The 21306-nt window shown below is 52.5% G+C and overlaps 1 protein-coding gene across 12 annotated transcripts in view; it reads left to right on the top strand.

The window, feature by feature from the left end:
* The window catches only part of LOC144729367 (neuronal cell adhesion molecule-like), a 211979-nt gene that overhangs the window by 99868 nt on the left and 90805 nt on the right, over window positions 1–21306 (top strand). For all 12 annotated transcript variants that reach the window (XM_078609574.1, XM_078609575.1, XM_078609580.1 and 9 more), the window contains one exon: window positions 20733–20952. In XM_078609574.1, the coding sequence (XP_078465700.1) occupies window positions 20847–20952 (106 nt within the window). In that variant the 5' untranslated portion in view covers window positions 20733–20846. The remainder of the gene's footprint in view (window positions 1–20732; window positions 20953–21306) is intronic.

Genomic DNA, 21306 nt, shown 5'->3' with positions numbered 1-21306 from the left:
CGTGTCTTCATTCGCGGCTGCAATTTTATCCTCGTCCACTGTGGCTGACTTCCACCCAGTATAATTATATTATTTTCGTATCACGGTTGCCAAGCACGAGCGCAGAGGCCCACCACGCCAAGGCCACAAACAAACGGAACTGTTGATGTTGATAAGAGAGTGAGAGTGAATATGTTTCTTGAATTGAGCAAGGTTCTAAAACCTTGGAGGAAAAAAACGCGACAGGAGGGAATTTCAAAGTGCAGCAGTGCGCGGGAAGAAGCGGAAAGAGAAGTGGTGTGACCTGCAGTGTGGCGGTGGTTAAACACAAGAGAGTGGATGAGATGAAACGAGCCAGTTTGGTAGATCGAGTCCCCAACATGGATGGAAGAATCAATGAGTGAATGTGGCAATTGGCTGATGTCCCCGGAGACCCGGGGTATTGTTGTCTCTCACTTAAACATCCTGATTCAAGACCCCCTCCTCTTCCTCTCACCAACACCTGACCACGAGACCACATCTCCACAGTCCTTCCTATTGCTCCACTCGCTCCCAGTCCAGTCGCGGATCAACTATAAGATTACCCTCACCACCTTCAAGAGGTCACTGGGTGCATAGTCCAGTACGCCAAACACTGCTCCAATGCCTTCACTCACTATGGATCTCAGCAAGATGATGAAGATGATGAACACGACGTAGATGAAGGCGATGAAGTTTATAAAGATGGCGACGATGATGATGAAGATGAAGACTACGATGATGATGAAGATTATGAAGATAACTACAGTGACGAAGATGACGATGATGACGACGACGATGATGATGAAGGCAACGATGACCATCAAGATGACAATGATGATAAAGACGATGAAGATAAAGATGACGCTGATGAAGACGACGACGATGATGATGAAGGCGACGATGTTGAAGACGGCGACGATGATGATGAAGACGGCGATGATGATGATGAAGATAATGATGAAGACGACGAAGATGAAGAACATGACGACGATGATGATCAAGATGACGACGATGATGAAGACGGTGATAAAGACGACGACGATGATGGTGGTGAGAATGATAAAAACGATGAAACTCCTCCACGTTGTAATCTGAACCGGCGATATAGAATCGCGTGGCAAGAGGATCGGGGAGTCCCGGCGCCATAGAGATGCACAGTCGCGAGACGCCCTGCCACGAGCACCGCGCGGCCTCCACTCCGCCGAGTCTCCATGGCGACACCAACGGCCATCGCCATGGCGACCTGCAGCGGCACTGCGAAGGGGGGTGGGGGGGGTGCGTGCGATGCGCTACGAACCTGGCGACCCCGAGTTCGATTCCCGCTCAGGGCCAACACCAGTGTCGATTATCTGAACCGGTCCTGGGCCTCCCCTAGGGCGACTCAGCCTCAAATGAGTACCTGGTGCGGTGTGTAAACATCGACACTGAGGAGACAAAAGGTGGCCACACACACCCCCCCTCATGTGCCGTGCCGGCCTTCATAGGTCCTCGCTAACAGCACTCCTCGTTGGGGTGGGAGGATCTTTATCTTTGGTTGAATATCCAATGGCAGCTGGCTCTGTGCCGTGACCTCCTCCTGCCAGCGGCGAGCCTTCCGAGACTTAACAACGTAGCCTCTGGCCTGACACAAGCGCTGCGGTGGCATCACCGCCACTTCAATTGGCGGATGGCTGCTGCTGCTGTTGTTTTTGAGCAGCCCGACAGCCGGGAGGAAAGTTCGGAGAGTCGGGGTCTCCCTTCACGTCGACGGTCGCGCGTAAGCCCTCACGGCCACGGCGATGCGATGCGCCCGACGCGTTACGGCTGCCAGGGAGATGGAGCGATGAGTTCAGCTCGTGTGCGAGCGCTGAGGTGTTGACGCTGCGGAATGGTGAGAGCTATGCTGAGGGGGGCTTTGGGAGGTCTTCGTCGAAAGGTGGAATGTTCATGGCTGATGATGACGATGATGCGGTTTACAAACAATAACTATGATATATGCTCTAAATCAACCCTTTGTCAATCCATTGCTGGACTAATCCCTTCCCACAAGGGTTATTTGACCATACTTCACCTCGCTGGTAAGCGTGAGTTGGTAAAGGGGAAGGAAACCCAGGACCGGTTCGGATATCGCTCGCCATCAACTTGAAAGCCGTGGCCCGGGGGAATTGAACTTCAACCTCTGCGTTCAATAATACAGTTGCGCTAACCACTCCACCGTTACTCCAAACCCCCAAACATAGTCTTACAGTGTATACATATCATAAACAATCGATTCTTTGCACACACACGCGCGCGCGCACGATCTTATTATACACGTGTCGGGGTGCGGGGGAGCTTAGGCATTGATTTTGAACGATGGATCGTTGCGGTCCTCGTTACACATCCCCCGTTAAGGGCGGCCCTCAAGGTGTAAACGGTTCAGTTTAAAAACCAAAAAAAGCGTGGCCCTTCTCTGCCAAATTGCCCAACGCCGTCAATTAATATGTTAATGGAGCGCCGGGCCATCGCTCGCAACACGAGGCGTCTTCTCCGCTCGCTCCGAGACTAAGAGGCCGAGCAAGACGGCTACGAGGGGCGACGCCATGAGCCGCGTTTGGTGGGGGGGGGGCAATGCCCTGGGCACCTTTATTAGTTTATTTACACTAGTTCATGCCTGCAACCCCTTATGAGTGCCTACCTTATTAAAGACCAATTCAGACCTTCTTGGTTACCCCGTGCCCTTATAAATCTCACCGTTCATATACAAAGTCACATTACAAGGGAGAGACACAAACACATAAACAATCACCACTACTACACTCATGACTATCAAATATTTTTCCTTTATCTTACTTGAAATTTGTAGAGCGCCTATTCTCAAGGCGCGTAACATAGTTTGAACAAAGACGGTCAAATGAAATATGTATTCAGATGATGGCATGGGTGGGGATGTTCACTGGGATCATAAGGAGAGTTGCGAGACAGTACTACGTCCCATTAGCAAGAGCTGGTAATGCCAGTCAAGAAACAAGGAACAGGGAACAGGGGCCTTGATCATCTTGTCAGAGTGATTTGTCCAAGCAGATAAATGCGCGCGCAGAAAACGAGCAGACAGGCACGCGCGTTAATCTCGACACCCCCGCGCTCCCGTGCCAACTTGCAATGAACACGCTAATCACCACGCTGGTCCGTAGCATGACGTTATATTTAAATCAAATAAAAACGCACACTGTCAGAATTGGTTCATCTTTGCCAATCTTCTCCCAAAATCGATACACCGATTTGGACGTGAGCATCCGGTGAGCTATGCGGTGAGTTTCGCGATTATTGGTTTTGGAGAGTTTTTACGAAAGCTTTCCAGGTGTTCTCGGACAGACGGATGAAAGTAATATTTCCCAGGCATATCAACAAGGAGCCTCTAATATGTGTCCCTTTAATGATGCGCTTATGCACCGGCACACACACAATGCCTCGTCCGCTCAAATGAGATCCAGGCCTAATTCATTGTCAAGTGCCCTCCCTTTTATTAACCCTCTCGTTGACGCATCGCGAGACACACGAGTCAAAGAGATCCTCCTCGCGCTTGTGTTGACAACTTCTTTGAAACAACTTCGTAATCGTACGAGTAGAATTCACAGCCCTTTGTCAACCCACTGCTGGATGAAGGCCTCCGCGCACCGTTGTGGCTGGTGGTCACGTGGGAGGTGTTGGGGGTTTGCTTCACGTTAGTTCAGCGCTGGCCTGCGAAGGTGGGAGCCCCGGGACCAGTTCGGTTATCGCTCGCCCTAAGCCAGGAATGGAACTCGGGCTCGCCGGGTTTCAACAACGCAGCGCGCTCAACACAAACGCAACGCTCCAGCCACAATTTCGTAGCAGCCAAATATCTATAAACAGCAGCAGTCCATCACAGCGGTCACGATGAATGAGAGAGGTATTATGCATACTCTCGCCTCGAGGCGTATCGTGATCGACGATTAACCATTCAGATGTCGAAACACCCTGTTCTGGCACGGTACATTTATACATTTTTAATGGAGGGAAAATAAAACAACGCATCAAACGGCACGAATTTCGTCGACGCGTTGCGACGACTGATGTTTGCTCGCTGCCGCGGCCCCGGTGACGGCGAGGAGCGACGATCGGAGTTTTTGTTGCGGTACACGGCACCAGATGTTCCGTGCGAGCGACGTTTAACCCGATGCACCCCAAGTAATTGGGCTTCGCGCAGTTGTCGGCGGTGTCACATGGCCTGGAGGTGTTTGGCACGGCACTTTCATTTCCACAACTCGGCATGCATCAAGGAGATGGGGATTGATATCATCGCCCATGTGTGCGTGCGCGTGTGCACCTGTGTGTGTGCGTTTTAATAGGGGAGCGGTAGTGTAGTGGATAGCGCACCGCAACTACAAACCCAGCAAGCTAGTTCGATTTGCGTTCATGGCCAACATCAGTGGCGAATATCTAAACCGGCCCTTGTCTTTATTTATCGGTAAATGGGAAGCAATGGCGTAGTGCTTATCGCACTGCGCTGTGAATCCAGCGACCTACATTTGATTCCTGACTACAAATAACATCAGTGGTGATTATCTGAACTGGTCCTGAGCCTCCCCTAGGTCGACTCAGGCTCAAATGCGTACCTGGTGCAGGGTGTAAGCATCGGCACTGGAGAGACAAAGTTGGCCGGGCGTGGTGCTACCCACACCACCCTGTCGTGCATCATGCCAGCCTTCATTGGTGCTCGCTAACCACATTTGCCGCCACATCCTACATAGGCTGTATGGGGGGTCTTTGTTGTGTTAATAGATAAGGTCAGTTGTACAATTTTGGACAGAATAGTGGCCGTATTTGTTTTATACAGAGAGGTCGTTGAACATCGGCAGAGGTAAAAATATATAAAAGCCTTGAGCCTGGACCCTAACAGGGGCACGGGGTAGGTCAGAGTTCATAGATTGTGGGGGGCGGCAGAGAAGAATGAGTGACCTCCCACCGAGCAAAGGTCAACTGGGTGCGTCGACAGAAAGCCTTGGGAGTTGAGAGAGTGCGTGGAGGGGAGCAGAGTGAGATGAGAGGGGAGATATAAGCAGGGCCAACACTATGAAGGATCTTGAAAGTGGTAAGTGGCATTGATTGACAATGTCGTTATTACCTCAGCGGCAATGACATCACAGCCCTTCAAAAAAGTCACTCGAATGACTGCCGCCAAATCGCTCTGAATGCACCCAATCTCATCATACCTCACGGGAGACTTCTGGAAATATAGAGTTTTGGAGGCTTGGGTTGCAAGGTATGGCGAAATCCAGGAATGGATTGTTGAATCTATCTGTGTGCAGCATTTAAATTTTAGTTCCTCATGTATAATTGTTTTTCTCCGGGTTCTATGGTTTCCTGCCACACGAAGCCAAACCATCCTTAGTCATGGAATCGGAAAAAAAACATTCCAACAGAAGAGTAAGCATCTTCCTGCAAAAGCAGAAAAAATATCTTGAGTTTCAGTGAGGCGTTCCTGGGCCACGCTCATTTCCTCGTTTGTTTTTTTATTATTATTGCTAACATTGCATATTCCCCGCGCACACGGCACTAATACATTTTCGCCGTCAATTGTTAAACAACATTTCTATGACTTGGCAGCGATTCAAATTCGAATTTTTATAATGTAACATCAAAAGCCAAACCCATTTAATCACCGCTCCACGGGCGTCATCAGAGGCTAACACGCAATGCGGATTAGTTAACAGAAGCAGATATTGCAATGATTAGAGCAATGAAAGTGCCAGGTGGGATGCGGTGGCGAAGGGAATTGGATGAGCGGTGAGGGCATTAAGGAGGTACAGAGAGACGGAGAGAGATAATAGCAACTGCTAGCTTGCTCCCATCATTACAGACGGATAACGGATTGAGTCATGGTCCGAAAGAAAATCTTATTACATTCGTCGTACACGGGGCATAATTGCTCAACGAATATTTTTCCGGTGAGCAATTGTAGTCTGGAGTGGGTGGCACATGACCAGCAGTAGCCAGCTAGAGACAGAGGGAGAGTTATACTGGATGTGGTGTGCCAGGGGGCGGAAATATATCCTGGGTCACCGACCCGGCTGAAATTGAATCCCTGGTTTTGGAGTCGTGCTGCAGTCTCTGACTTGTATACCTTGGTAAATAAAATTAATAGTTTAAAAATATAACACAAGTCTTCCTCCTGCTTAGTCACTGCCCAGTGTGCCCACTTGTACACAAAGCTCGTAACAATGTTGTCGATCCATTGATTGAACATCGATGCTTGCGCTTGAACTGCAGGGGTGGGCCCGGGTACTTTTCATGATGATGTCTCTAACCGCTGCACCACCGTTCCCCCTGAACCCCAATCCAGCAACAACGCCGGTTTACGTCGGGGATGCGTTCCTGAAAGGTGCGACGACAAATATCAAAACGACTTAAATTAAAGCGATTTACAGGGTAGGTGGAGGCGACGGCTGAGAGACGACGGATACGAGAAAGGACGGATGTTGTTAGCGATGCAAATCAGGTAGCGGTGTTAATAAAGTGACGATGTATTTTTGCGAAACGGCATAAAAGGGGGAGAGGCGTCATTCCGGATATGATTGTACCATATAATTGTGTCCTGTAGTTACATAGCCACACATGGGCAACTCCGGAATATCTCAAAGCGCAATCGAGCGTGCTTCTCGTCCCATAATACCTCAATTAAATGTTGATTAATATCCCGCCCGTGGCATAAAAATTGGCAGCAGCAATTATAAGTAATTGGCTTGTTTTAACGTAGATTCTCACGAGGCGTACGGATACCAGAAAAATGTTTAATATTTAAATTGGTGGTTACAATAATAAAGAAGACATTTGATGAAGAGCAAATAATTAGTAAACACAAATCTGTCGGTGTTCAATTTTGAACTACCGTGAAAATAAATAACCTTGAATATCGGGGGGGAAGGGGGGTAATCATTATTTTTGCCTAAATTATATATTACTGTCATCAGCCAAGCTCAATCCACTGCTGGATGAAGACCTCCCCAAGCCACCACTATCTCTCACAGCCACACACAATGCAACACCCGGCTACTGCACAAACGCGCTGATTTTCATAGCTACATCTCCTGAGTGGACGTACTCTCTCCCGGATCCATTCAATTCCTTGGCTGCCACTTGTCATATTTCTTGACTGTCAACCGTCACCTGTGTTTAGATGTTATGATGGACCTTGTTATTACTATTCATGTTTTATATATATATCTCTGCTTCTATATATTTATGTTTAATAGCGAGAGGCAGACGAACGAGTTTAAGTACCTGGGTGCAACGATGTGTGCACGATGGATGACTAGAAAGAGAGATGAGAACAAGAACACGGGCTGGGTGGCTGAAATGACCAGAGATGACTGGTGTGGTGTGCGATAAGAGGGTCCCGATTTGGTGTACAAGACGGTGGTGAGCCCGGTGCTGTTGCATGGGGCCGAGTGCTGGGGCACAAGAAAGAGGGGAGACCAAGCTATGGCAGTCACAGAGATGGGGATGTTGCAGTGGATGTTGGGCCCTCCCCCCAACTTCACCAACCATGAATGACCAGCGTGGTGAGATATGGTCAAACACACTTGGGATGTGTGGATATCTTTATAGTGTCGCGATCCATTGATTCACAGACCCACACAATAGTAGTGAGATCGCGCTCTTGTGCACATCGGCCAGTACAGATTGTTGCGTGACCACGAGGGTGGACGGGTGATGGCTTCGGTGGAGGCCTTCATCATCCAGCAGTGGATTGACAAGAGGGCTGTATCTAATTGGGTCACGTGACCGCTGCTACCAGTTGAGGCTGCTACATTCGCGATGGTGATGTACTGTTCGAAGAAGTTTAAGCGGCTCGCCTTTCAGTCAATCTTTATCTCTAACGTTCCACGTGCAGCCTCAGAAGCTCCTTCCCGTACACGCAAAACAAAAGCGAACCACGGAACGCGCAAGGTTTTATTAAAAACGCATTAAACAACGCCACGCACGCACATGGCCAGGGGCATTCAGAAAGAGAACAAGTCATTTGCCCCTGCCTCTCAGTAAGTAATTTTTACTAAAAAGCCATTAATGCCACTCCATCGCTAAATTGTATGAAGTGCATGTCCAGCGATGTGCTGGGACCACTTATGGAAAGGGCCCCACCATTAAGATCTTGACCGCAGATAGAGCCTTCAGTTAACCCCCCCCCACCCTCCCCCTTCCTCCCCCCTGACCCCCACCGCTCTGCTGTGCCTGCAAGCCACGTGGGTCTCTCTCGCCCACGCCACTTTCGTCTTGCGCCGTCCGTTGTGTTTTTTAGAACATCCCTGGGGGATATGCCGCGGTCGTCTCCCACTGGGGGCAGCTGAAATGGGGTTCGAATCGCGCGCCCTGCGATAACCCAGGCGGGTGATTATATGTCGTGGTGTTTCGGATGCAACATACCACAAAGGTTGCTTTGTAATTAATCTCGTGGTTTCGCAAATAGGACCTCGTGCATTTCAGGATGTCTTGACAAGATTTTGAACCTTCGGTAGTGAGAATAAAATCGGTGTTAATCGCAGGTGTTGTGTGCTAATAATGTCGCTGCCGTGACATATAACAATACACTATATCTCACGCTCTTCATGCAAATTGTATCTCACAATCGCTGAAGAACCACAGACAAAGCTGCGAGGCAGCAGCCAGGCAGTGAGCTGGCACTACCAACAATTGCCCAAGCTCTGCAACCCTCTATATTAAGATGTTTTCAGCCAAGTAATCATCGTCTGTTCATGTGGGAGGAAACAGGAGCACCCAGACAAAGCCCACTCGCGCGCCGTGGCAACCCTCTATCCCATAGAGAAGTGATATTAGTCCGCACTTTGCCGTAATCGCCTTCTCATGGCGAGCCAGGGATCGGCACCTCCTCAGTGCCGACGGGAAGGGAGTTTCGCAACGTTTGCGTGCGATCCACCGACCCTCGGCTATTTAGTGCGGGATTACAGCTCGAATACGTGGCGGCAACCACCCGCATATTAGCAGTGACTTCGCTGCAATGCTATTATCTTTTCTATCATTATTATTGAAATGTTAAGTTTTCTAATTCAATAAGTAACTATCAATAGCCTTCATGCCGTAACGAAATTATGTCCAGTGTTTCCTACAGGAGTCCCGAGACTATTTTGCAAGAGGGTGCTGCATTGAAATCTTTGGCCTTATATTAACGAGTGTTCGTGTGGGAATGAAAGTCATACGCGTCTAAAGCTACTCACAGATAGATACAAGAATCGAACGGCGTACGGCTATCTCTTGGTCACATTTTTATTCTATTAATAAAGCCTCAAACTGGTATCAACACGACCAAGGGATGCTTTGATAAGACGATCGAAAGCCAGTCGCTTCCAGAGCACTCTTCAATCGCTATCACCATGGTTACTGTTCCCGGTGGACTTCTCTCTCTCTTCGATTCGTCCGCCCATGTTGAGAGCCGGTAGAGACATTGGGAGTAGAGTGGAGAAATGTGGTCTCGTTATCAAGGTGTTGGTGAGAGGCAGAGGGGGTCTCGAATTGGGATGTTTTAAGTGAGAGACAACAGTGCCTCGGGTCCCCGAGGTCATCAGTCAATGGCCACATTCACTCATTGATTCTTCCATTCATGTCGGGGACTCGACCGATCAAACTGGCTCGTTTCATGTCACCCACCCTCTTGTGTTCATACACCGACAACACTGCAGGTCACAACCAACTTCGCTTTCCGCTTCTTCCCTCGCACTGCTCAAGTGTGGCATTTCATCCCATCACCTGCTGTACCCCAAGCTCTCTTAACTCTATGCAGGGTGCATATTCTTAGATTTTTTTTCGGTAAAGTCACGTAGGTAAAAAATTAAACGTAAAATTAATAAAAGTAAAATTAAAATAAAATAAAAATCACGACGTTTCGGAGGCAACACAAGCCGCCGTCTTCAGGTGGAACCGTCACAGCACGACTGCTGCATCAAATCTAGAATCTATGCAGGGTGCTTCAAAAAAATGTTAACACTTATGTAATAAAAGACTTGACCACGATCTCTGGCTCAGTGTCCTTTATTTGGTCCGTACTGCATTCCCACACGGCTGTCTCTCTTATACTCTCAGTGCTGGTTCCGATGTCACTCCAGTCACCATCAGCAGCCCCGCTGCTGTTCTTTGTCGCTCTTGCAGCCCCACAGCAGCTCCGCTGCTGTTACTCACTCTCAGCCCCCTTGGCTGTAATCGCTGCTGCTCTTCTCGCTCTTGCTTACTCCGCAGCGCTCTGACAGACTCGTGCTGTCTCTCTCTCTTGTGTCGCTCCTGCGACTCTCTGCAGCCACACCGCTGCCTCTAACACACAGCCTTCCTGGCTGTACTCTGGGGTCGGCTCCCGCTCGCCGGCGGTGCCCCCCTCCTCTCATTCGCCCCCGTGGCCTCACCCTTTTCCATTCACAACCCGACTGACTTCTCTTTCCGGTTTACCCGCTTAAGGACCCCAACCTTTCACCCACGTCACCTGGCTCCGCCTCCTCGTGACGTCACATCCGGAAGGTCGCTTACGCCCGCATTACACCACCCTCCCCTATAGAAAAAACCCAGCCGACCTCGGCTGAACAATACCAAAGCGTAATGCGGTGAACCGACCTTCCCCCTTAAAGGACACTAAGCATGTAATATAACAACAAGAACAACAACAGCACAAAGCACAACAACGCACATCCGCATGTCGTACACGACAGCCACCCGGCCCCAGGATAGTGGAGATGATGTAATTCCGGGCCGCTTAAGAAAACCCCAATAATTACCCAAATAACCGCGATGGATGCCCCAGTATTTACATTTTAACAGCAATATTATTTACACGTGAAAACAACAACAACAAAACAAAATTCTGCTCTTACCCACCAGCAGTCCTCCCTTGAGGACCAGCACAGACCTCAGACGTACACAGCATGTACCCACAGTCACTCTCAACAAACCAACAACCCCTAATCGCACACCCTCGCGTGGAGAGAGCCACGCTCCCCAGCGGTAACGTTTAATTCGCCGTAACCCTCACCGTGGTCGTCAACCCACGGCAACATCCATTTACCATACTCTCAGCTAGTGCCATTTCGGGGATGAGCAGCACTCGGCCATGCTCCTCCCTTACTATCCCATCAGCGATGGACACACACCAGCCTTGCCAAAAATAATGACGTTGCAACGTCAACAAAGTCTTCTGCACCCCTAAATGCAATAGTGTGTCACAATGGAGAGTTCTCATCAACTCGAATCGCGAGGACGTTGGTAGCACCACACGCCAGCTTTCCTGGAACCCTTCTCGCCACATAAGCAGACCATCTCGGAGAGCGGTTCGCGGCCCCACAGCCGTACTCGGACTCCCATTGTCCCTCATAGACCGCTTCCGCATGGACAACAACAACTCATCCATCATTTGTTCCCGAATCCAGACAGACCGCGGCAGATTCAAAACCCCGTCAGTCGGTCCCGGTTCCATCGGAGTATCCGACTTCTCGACGGCCAACGTAAGCGGCTGAGGGGGGTTTAGAATCGGCGAACACCTATGCGTCCCCGATGCACATTTACAAGGGGCGCGCCCTGGTAATCTGGAAAGTGCGTCAGCGTTCGCATGGCGCACTCCCTTCCGATGTTGAATTTGGAAGGAAAATGCCTGTAGCGTGTCCAACCAACGTGCCCACTGTCCCGATGGCTGGTCCATTTTAAGTGCATATTGCAAGGCCGCATGATCCGTACCCACAATAAAAGAACGACCGTAAAGGTACGGTCGAAATTGCCGTAGGAAAAACCAACCGCCAAAAGTTCTCTACGAGTGACACAGTAGCGTGTTTCCGCAGGCGACAAGACTCGGCTATCATACGCCACGACGCGCTCTACGCCCCCTTTAGACTGTGATAATACCGCCCCATTATCTGTGTCACTCGCATCCGTATCAAGAATGAAAGGGCGATCAAAATCGGGATAATCCAATGTCGGGGCCGTAGCCAATAGATCACGCAGACTCCGAAAGGCTGCCTCTTCCGGCTGTCCCCAAACAAATTTCCGTCCTTTACCCGTAAGGAGATGCAAGGGCCTCGCAATCGTCGCAAAACCCGGCACAAATCTTCGGTAATACGAGGCAAATCCCAAAAACCGCCGAACATCCCCCACGGTGGCCGGAGTCGGCCAATCCCGGACGCACGCCGTCTTTTCCGGATCCGTGGACACCCCCTCAGCACTCACAATGTGCCCCAGATAACGGACGGACCGTTGCAGTAGGTGGCATTTCTTTGGTTTAAATTTTAAATTCGCAGAGCGCATCCTCGTGAACACTGTCTCCAGCCGTGTTAAATGTTCCTCAAATGTGCGGCTGAAGACAATGATATCGTCCAAATATATAAGACACGTCTGCCACTGCAACCCCGTCAACGAGCTCCATCAATCTTTGAAATGCGCTTCATAGCCAAGGGAAGATCAATCCCTCGGCAAGGCCAGATATCAACGACCCCCCCTACGGGGTAATGTTCTCTTATAGAGACAATAACGCCCTAACCCAAAACCCGTGAGCCCCCGGCACACCAGGTTCAGTCTGCCTCCGCACAACTGAACCATGACTCCCCGAGCCATATGAGCACACGGCCCATTAGTTTAAGACATACCACGGAGGTCTCGCCTCCGGGCTGTCAGGTCAGCCATCAGCCATAGGCCGACGTGACCACCACTCGTGCATCACCCAATCAACAATGGCAGGCATAACAGATGGAATATTTGCCCCACCGAGGTTTTTCCCGCGCGCTCAAAATGGCGGCCCCCTTCGCCCAGCGCGTTCGCGCAATATCTCGCGCGCACTCAAAATGGCGGCCCTTTCCGCAAAGCGCATCGACGCCATACCCCGCGTGTGCGCAAAATGGCGGCCCAACGTGCGAACACGTGGCCAGTTTTCTCCATTCGTGCACCCCAGCTTCCCTTTGCTGGGGGTCACAAATTGCTTCCCCCGTCTTATTGTAACAATCCCAACAACGATAGACGCACAGCCCCAGCTTGCTGCGCGCAGCAGTCATATCGGGGAATTTTTAACCAATATTTTACCAACCACATTGGTTACACAACCCAACTCGCAAAGCAACTCGAGGCTGCATGCGACCAACCGAATACGCGACGCAACTTGGCGCCAATTACGGTCCCATTAGCATTAACCTTTGAGACACCCACAACGGCGTCATCACGCACCCTCAAAGCGCGCTCTCTCTCTCACAAAGCGCCGTTACCCATAATATACACAAAATCGCGTGTACATAACATCCATACGACCAAATAATAGGGTCCCCCTCGAATTTGTTACCAATTTCCAAACAGGTACGCACAATTAATAACATCCCAATCCCAATAGTCAATCAATGCATCGCACCCCATAACCGTACAGAACGGTGTAACAGCACATACAGTCAGCATATCGCGATCACACGCGCACATTTAAGCACAATAGCAAACCGATCTGCAGGTAACCAACACACCATTAATCCAGTCGTAACATTGCAGCAACAACACAAATATTCTCTCTCTTGCAACAACCACATCGCACATAGCACCTCGCAGCACAATACACCAAAAAAAATATATATATTTTTCAATTAAGCCCATCGCACAAGGTAACCCACGAGATGATACAGCGCAAGATACCCGACGCTCCCGAGTTAATAATTAACTTCGCCATCAATATAACAACTCCACACCGCAGCGCACACACACAATTTAACACTCAGCAAGCACAGCATACTCTCCGTCCATTCTCAACACACGTACACACTTTAATTGACACCGAGCAACAAGCAGATAGCGCGTTCATCGTTATTACACACACATACCCACAGTCCGAACCGCGCTCCGCACAATCGAGTCATGAGAGAAAACAAAATCGCCCCCACCCGGCCCTCGAAAGATGGGTGAGGTGTGTGTAAAGGCCGGTTGCGTATCGTTACGACCCGCCCGGGGCTGCAGCAAGAAGAGGACGGCAGGGCGGCAACTTGAGTCGTCTCGCAGAACTCGTTCGGCGACTTGACTGCTCCGTTGTCACGCACCCGAGCCAGGACGGGAGAGCTCCCGCCCCAGCAGCTGTAGCGTCGTCGTCCTCTCCTCGCAGCTCCCCCTCGCAAAACAGCAGCTCACAGCAGGCTGCTCTCCCCGCGGCACCTCCAGATGGCAGCGCAAGGCTGCCTCTCCGCCGCGATGTTGAAGATGGCGGCGTCTCCCCGCCGCGGTGAAGACAAGATGGCGGCTTCCCGCCGTTTCTCCCCTGCCACGCCCAAGATGGCGTCTTCGTGCCGCGTGGCAGATGGCGCTGGCAGCGCAGGCAAGGCGTCGACCTGCAGACCACCATCGGCTCTCCCCACTGCCGTCGTCGGCGTGGTGAGCTCACACGGTTTCGCCAGCACGATTTTCCAGGTCTCCAGCTGCGCCATCTGTCTCAATCGTAAGTCGGATGATGTAGCAGATGATGGCACAGGAATATTCTTTCTTCCGAGCCGTCTTGACAAGCCGTTTCACTTCTGACACCAGTGTAATAAAAGACTTGACCACGATCTCTGGCTCAGTGTCCTTTATTTGGTCCGTACTGCATTCCCACACGGCTGTCTCTCTTATACTCTCAGTGCTGGTTCCGATGTCACTCCAGTCACCATCAGCAGCCCCGCTGCTGTTCTTTGTCGCTCTTGCAGCCCCACAGCAGCTCCGCTGCTGTTACTCACTCTCAGCCCCCTTGGCTGTAATCGCTGCTGCTCTTCTCGCTCTTGCTTACTCCGCAGCGCTCTGACAGACTCGTGCTGTCTCTCTCTCTTGTGTCGCTCCTGCGACTCTCTGCAGCCACACCGCTGCCTCTAACACACAGCCTTCCTGGCTGTACTCTTCTCTCTCTTCGTCGCTCCTGCGACTCTCTGCAGCCACACCGCTGCCTCTAACACACAGCCTTCCTGGCTGTACTCTGGGGTCGGCTCCCGCTCGCCGGCGGTGCCCCCCTCCTCTCATTCGCCCCCGTGGCCTCACCCTTTTCCATTCACAACCCGACTGACTTCTCTTTCCGGTTTACCCGCTTAAGGACCCCAACCTTTCACCCACGTCACCTGGCTCCGCCTCCTCGTGACGTCACATCCGGAAGGTCGCTTACGCCCGCATTACACTTACATAGGACTATCCTTTTAATGGAAAAAAAGAATGGAAACTAATAATACACTGTAACGTGATAACAAGTGTGATGTTCATAGCTTCAAAAAGTCAAAGAGTCTCCACTTGTTCGCCATCGTTGTCAACGCGTGCCTGGAATCTTATTCTCCAGGTGGTCTCCAGAGCCCGGGAGGAGGCACATTCTCAGAAGTGTTAACACTTTTTTGAAGCACCCTGAAAATTAAAACTCAGACACTCGTGTTGGTTCGCCGCCGGCCACTCGGCATTGCCGGGCCTCATGTGCCTATGCTCAGCAGCCATGGTTTAATTTAAAAGGGAAATGCCGCTGCTGTGTCTCCGAGTTTAGCGGTAATTTGCGGTTCTGAAAGCATCGCACCGCTATCGCCAAAGGTCAAAAGGCGCCCCGATTCCTGTAGCGACTGCGGGCTACCATTCTGCATGCGTCTGTTTGTTTTACCCCACTTACAGACAACGGGGGGGGGAGGTGGGGGGGAGAGACGGAAATTTTAATTAAAATCTCAAAGCCAAACAGACACCTCAATAACATCAACAGCGGGTGTGTGTGCGTATGTTTACTTAGGCAATGAATGTCATACTTCACCCGACGGGACGATATATACCCAGGGATCGATTTTACATCGATGGCTGAAGCCAAAACAAACAGACGGCCGTCTCGCGATGCACGCGGCTCCCTCTTAAACGAGCAGTGAATCCACCGGTGGTGCCTCGCTGCCGCCACCCAACCGCACACAAAGTCGTTCCGTTTCGAACCAACAGCCACCGATGTTGCCACCGATGTTGCCACCACCATTGTCGTGATGATTATTTTTTTTGTCCACCCTCCCAAAACCACTCCATGGATTTTTTTTCCGAACCCACGCGCAAACCATCCTCGCGTCTCCCACGACCGCCAGCGTTGTCGCCTCCACAAAGTGTTCCACACATCTGCCAACGTTCCCACAGTGCCGCCCCAACGCATTTGTTCCGCAACCCCCCTCCCCCAACACCACGACACTGTTCCGTTCCACGTCACCACGCCCCCTGCGCAATCGCTGTTCCCCCAACCAATTTTGTTCCACTCCGCGACCAACGTGTTCCGCCCCATCACGAACGATCCGCCAAACCGCCGATGTCCCAGGGCCCCACCACCGTCGCTCTACCCGCCATCGCCAACGTTCGACCGTCATCAACATCGTTCCGCTGCACAACCTCCATTCCACCCTCGCCACCTTCCGCTCATGCCAACCGCCACCGGCACAGTCGAGCCACGGCCCAGATGCTGCCCCGCTGGGACATCGTGGGCAGGGTGGGGGCTGGAGGTCCGGGGTGGGTGGGGGGGAAGGGCCGGGGTGGGTGGGTGGGTGGGAAGGGCCGGGATGGCGAGGTGAGGGTCGGGGTGGGTGGGGGGGAGGGCCGAGTTAGGGGAGGGCAGGGGTGGGTGGGGCTGGAGGGCCAGGTTGGGTGTGGGGGAGGGCCGAGGTAGGGGGTGGGCCGGGGTGGGTGGGAAAACCAGAGTGACGTTCCGCCCTCCCCCCCGAGTGGCGGTGGTGGTGAGTCGTGCGACGCGGGGCCTCATTTCTGGGCTAATGGTAACTCACGGGAGGGTCCCCGACGGGGCCGTGATTGAGCGGCGGTTGTCACGTTGCCGTTTCGCCGAGTGCAGTTTTGGGAGTGCGGCGTCTGTCTGAATTAGGGCTTCGGAAGCAATCTGCCTGCCTGTGCGCTCGCCGTCTCTCCATCTCCGCTCTCTCGCTCTCTCCTCTATCTCTCTGTGATATGGAATTGAAACGATCCTGCCTCAAAGAGAAGTCTGCACCCAGAGAAGATTACCAAAAGCAAAACTGGACGGATGAAGGCGATTAGAGGAGGCGCAACGCCTTGACCTGGGCTCCGTCACTTTGTGTGGGAGGGGGACCGGGTGTTGGGGGGGGGGGCCGGGCCGTGGAGTTGCGAGGAGGTATTGAAAAAAGGTTGCGATGATGATGATGTCGCTGACCTCTAAATGCCACTGCGATTTCTGGTGAACCCTCCCCCCCCCTCGTTGAGTTAATCTGGGGGGGTTGCAGGGATGTCAATGGGGTGCTGTTAGAGTGAATCAGTGTTCTTCATTGCAAGGCCCGCGGGGCCACTGGCGGCCCCTGGTGGCCTTTGGTGTGGCCATTGATGTGCGGCCCCCGACAATACACAACGAATGTGAAAACACCCTCCATCATCAGCGAGCTGTCAAACCAAACGGTGGTTTCAAATGCTGTGGCGGCCGTCACAGTGATCTCTTATCGGCGAAAATGGTCTCCCCGCTTGCAATTAGAGAAGAACACTCGAGTAAGCGAAATACAGTTACCGTCACCCCCTTTTCAAACGACTTAAAAGCATGCAAAAAATACCACAAAGTGCATTGTTAGTGGCGTTATCGGTACATCATTACATCGTTTGATATCGATTAGGCCTATGGCTAGCACGAGTGAAGGATCGGACTCTCTTGAGAAGCGATGCCCTGTTTGTATTCGTGGATGTTGTGGTACGTGGCGAGATGTTAACTACCTCGCCTGGTATGCAGGAGGCCGTGGGTTCGATCTCGACCCTGACGCCTGTATTTTTTAGCGTCTCCGTGCTCTCCGTGTGGTCGCGTGGTTTTTTTCTCCGGGTCCTCCGGTTCTTCCCTCCACGTTTATAAACATGCGTTTAGAGTATCTGTTTGCTGTCGGTTTCGTCAGGCTATCATTTGTGCGTCAGGTCGCTTCTAAAAAAGAGCTGTATACCTCAGTGGGCTTCACCTGGTAAAATACAAAATAAATGGCTTAGTTTGTGTAATAGGAACGCGTCACCCCTGCATCCAGGAGTGAGGCACTACCGTTCGGCACTGTCGAATGAAATAATCAACTTATTTTGACTCGAACTATGGCCGCTGAGTCGCGGCATTTCGCTGCATCGCCCGCGTGTTAATCGTCCCCGACCGCCGTGCTAATTATCGCGTGTGTGCAAACGTCAACGTCACCGTGTGTCATACGCACCCCTGTTTCGAACGTTCACGACACCCGCACGCTCCCATGCGACACGTATACACGCCTGCAATAAAAAATAACCCCCCCCTCCCCCGATGCTCCCCCTCGCCAACACCGTGTTATTTTTCGCAAGAGAATGCTCGGCTAAAAATAAAAAAGCGATGATCGCACGTGCGGAGATGTTTTGGCACGCGCTCCCCTAATCCCCTGCCTCGCATTGCCCCGTTCCCCATCTGCTCATCTCTGCCGTGAGCACCTCTCTCCTCGTGACCATCACCCACCCTCCGTGACTGTCACCCACCCTCCGTGACTGTCACCCACCCTCCGTGACTGTCACCCACCCTCCGTGACTGTCACCCACCCTCCGTGACTGTCACCCACCCTCCGTGACCGTCACCCATCCTCCGTGACCCTCACCCACCCTCCGTGACCCTCACCCACCTTCCGTGACCCTCACCCACCATCCATGATTGTCACCCACCTTCCGTGACCCTCACCCACCCTCCGTGACTGTCACCCACCCTCCGTGACCCTCACTCACCTTCCGTGACCCTCACCCACCATCCGTGACCCTCACCCACCCTCCGTGACCCTCACCCACCCTCCGTGACTGTCACCCACCCTCCGTGACCCTCACCCACCTTCTGTGACCCTCACCCACCTTCTGTGACCCTCACTCACCTTCCGTGACCCTCACCCACCCTCCGTGACCCTCACCCACCTTCTGTGACTGTCACCCACCCTCCATGACTGTCACCCACCCTCCATGACCCTCACCCACCCTCCGTGACCCTCACCCACCCTGTCACCCACCCTCCGTGACTGTCACCCACCCTCCGTGACCCTCACCCACCTTCTGTGACTGTCACCCACCCTGTCACCCACCCTCCATGACAGTCACTCACCCTCCGTGACCCTCACCCACCCTCCGTGACCCTCACCCACCCTGTCACCCACCCTCCGTAACTGTCACCCACCCTCCATGACCGTCACCCACCCTCCGTGACTGTCACCCACCCTGTCACCCACCCTCCGTGACTGTCACCCACCCTCCGTGACCGTCACCCATCCTCCGTGACTCTACCTTCTTTTGTAACTGATCCCACCTCCGTGACAATCACCCTCACTGCGTGGCCATCTCTTTCTCAGTAATACCCCCTCGTTTCATAACTTGTCAACCTCTCCGTTCACTTTCCCTTCGTACTCTCCCCGTGACTATCGCCCGACCTTTGTGACTGTCCCTCATCCCTTGACCACATTCCTCCCTTACCTACCGCTAGGAGTGTACATAGTCACGGCCAGCCCGTGGCAATTTGGTGCATTGTCACAATGGGCACGGCTGCTAATCAATGCAGCGAGTCGTTTGTCTTTTTCGTTTTTGACAAGGCAAACGTAGCCGCGTTTGAAGTCCCGTGCAGCTTCAGCGTGCAACAAATTCGATTTCAAAAGCGTCGAGTCTCACGCTCGTGATTATTATACGCGCGCAAGCTCAATTATCTGCAGTCGTCAGTAGCCACTGATGCATCCTCACCGCCCCACAACCATCACCCATGCCGCGACTATCTGTTCTCTCTGAACCCCCCCTCCCTCCCACCGACTCGCCATTACATTGTTTGTTTTTTTTGTTCACGGGAGCTGCGAGCCCAAAGCCACTCGGCGTCGACCGCCACTACGAAGCCAAAACTCGGGAGCGTCTCCCCCGACTGATCCCACCCACCACCCCATCCCTCCCGTCACCATTGCCCTCCTCCCTCCCTCTCTCTCTGTCCCTCCCCTCCCTCCCTCCTGCTCGCTCGCCCACCCATCCCCACCCAAGGGATGCGACACGCATGGCTCCAACAGCTATGACGCATACGACAAAAACGAGAGGTGGAAGGTGGTGGTGGGGGGGGGGGTGAAACGGAGAGGTTCAGTGCTCAGTGGTATCCAGGCAGCGAGAGGTGCAGGAAGCCGAGAGCTCTGTGCAGTTTGACTGTCCGTCCATCTGTCTGTTCGGCTCGCCGGCCCTCCTCTGCGGAAGGGTTGGTGTCATTCGCGACTTTTGTCCTAAAAAAGTGGGCACCGCCTGCGGCTGCATGCTGACACGGTGTGGACGGGCATCGTCGGCGTCGTCTTCCCGGTGGTGCGCTCAAAACTCCCCCCGCAGTTGAATTTGTGGTTGCTCCTTGGTTATTGTAGCTGCGAGCTCGTGGGTCAATATCTGGTTCCTTTCCTGAGGCACGATCGCTAATTGCGATCAATTGTAATTACAATTACGCCGGTCAGTTTGTTACCGTGACTCTTTTTTTATCGTTCATTGCCACCACGGCTTTTAATTCAGAAATGTTAATTGCCTGAACCCGGCTATCCGAATGTTAATTCTGCGCGAATGAACACAGCGGTGTCGGCATCCTTTGTTTCGCCACGGCGGCTCACCTTCACCGATAGAACATCACCTGCATGCGCAACCCGATCTTGTTTAAAGTTTCTGCGGGCTCGCCCACCCTCCGGTCTCATCCTGCTGCATCTGTCCGCGCGCGCGCAAAAAAAAAACCCGGCACGCAGCTCGCGTTGCCCGCTGTCGCTTGAACCTCGCGCGCCGGTGTGCCGCCACTGCCCTTGCAGGTTGACCGCTTGGATTGCTGCGCACCGTCGCTCCACCTCCTCCTCCTCGTCGTCGTCCTCGCAGTCCTCGCCCCGTGAACGCGGCACCCGGCGCGGTCCGACCGTCCGGCCACGATGGAGGCCTTCCCCACCGGCCGATTCGTCGCAGTAGTGGCGGTGGCGATGGCGGCTCTGCTGTGCGAGCGTCACCACCCCCTCGCCGTGACCCTGCCTCTTGACCGTGAGTAGCAAACACCCCCACCCCCCCCCCCCGCGCGCCCCTAAAGTTGATGCCCCCCTCTAAATACTGACCGATCGTCAACTGAAGGCTATTTTGATCGACCGCGTACGAATGCCGTGCGTTGGTGTCCCAGAGCTGGTGGAAATACATTTCACATTACCATGGCGGGTGCCAGAATGATTGGTGTGATGGACAGTGTTGATTTGCGGCAAAAAGTCAGCGTCAACGGTAGGAAAGAGCATCTCCTTGGGGTGGTGCTCATCGCAGTCTACATAGATGGGTGGAAATCCTATGTTCTTATGGTGGGTACCAGTCTCTGCTAACACAATCAATGTTGAGTTAAACAAATGTACC

This window comes from Lampetra planeri, chromosome 32 (assembly GCF_965212315.1).
Source record: "Lampetra planeri chromosome 32, kcLamPlan1.2.h2, whole genome shotgun sequence".
Classification (NCBI taxonomy): Eukaryota; Metazoa; Chordata; class Hyperoartia; order Petromyzontiformes; family Petromyzontidae; genus Lampetra; species Lampetra planeri.
This window is presented reverse-complemented; position numbering and strand designations above follow the sequence as displayed.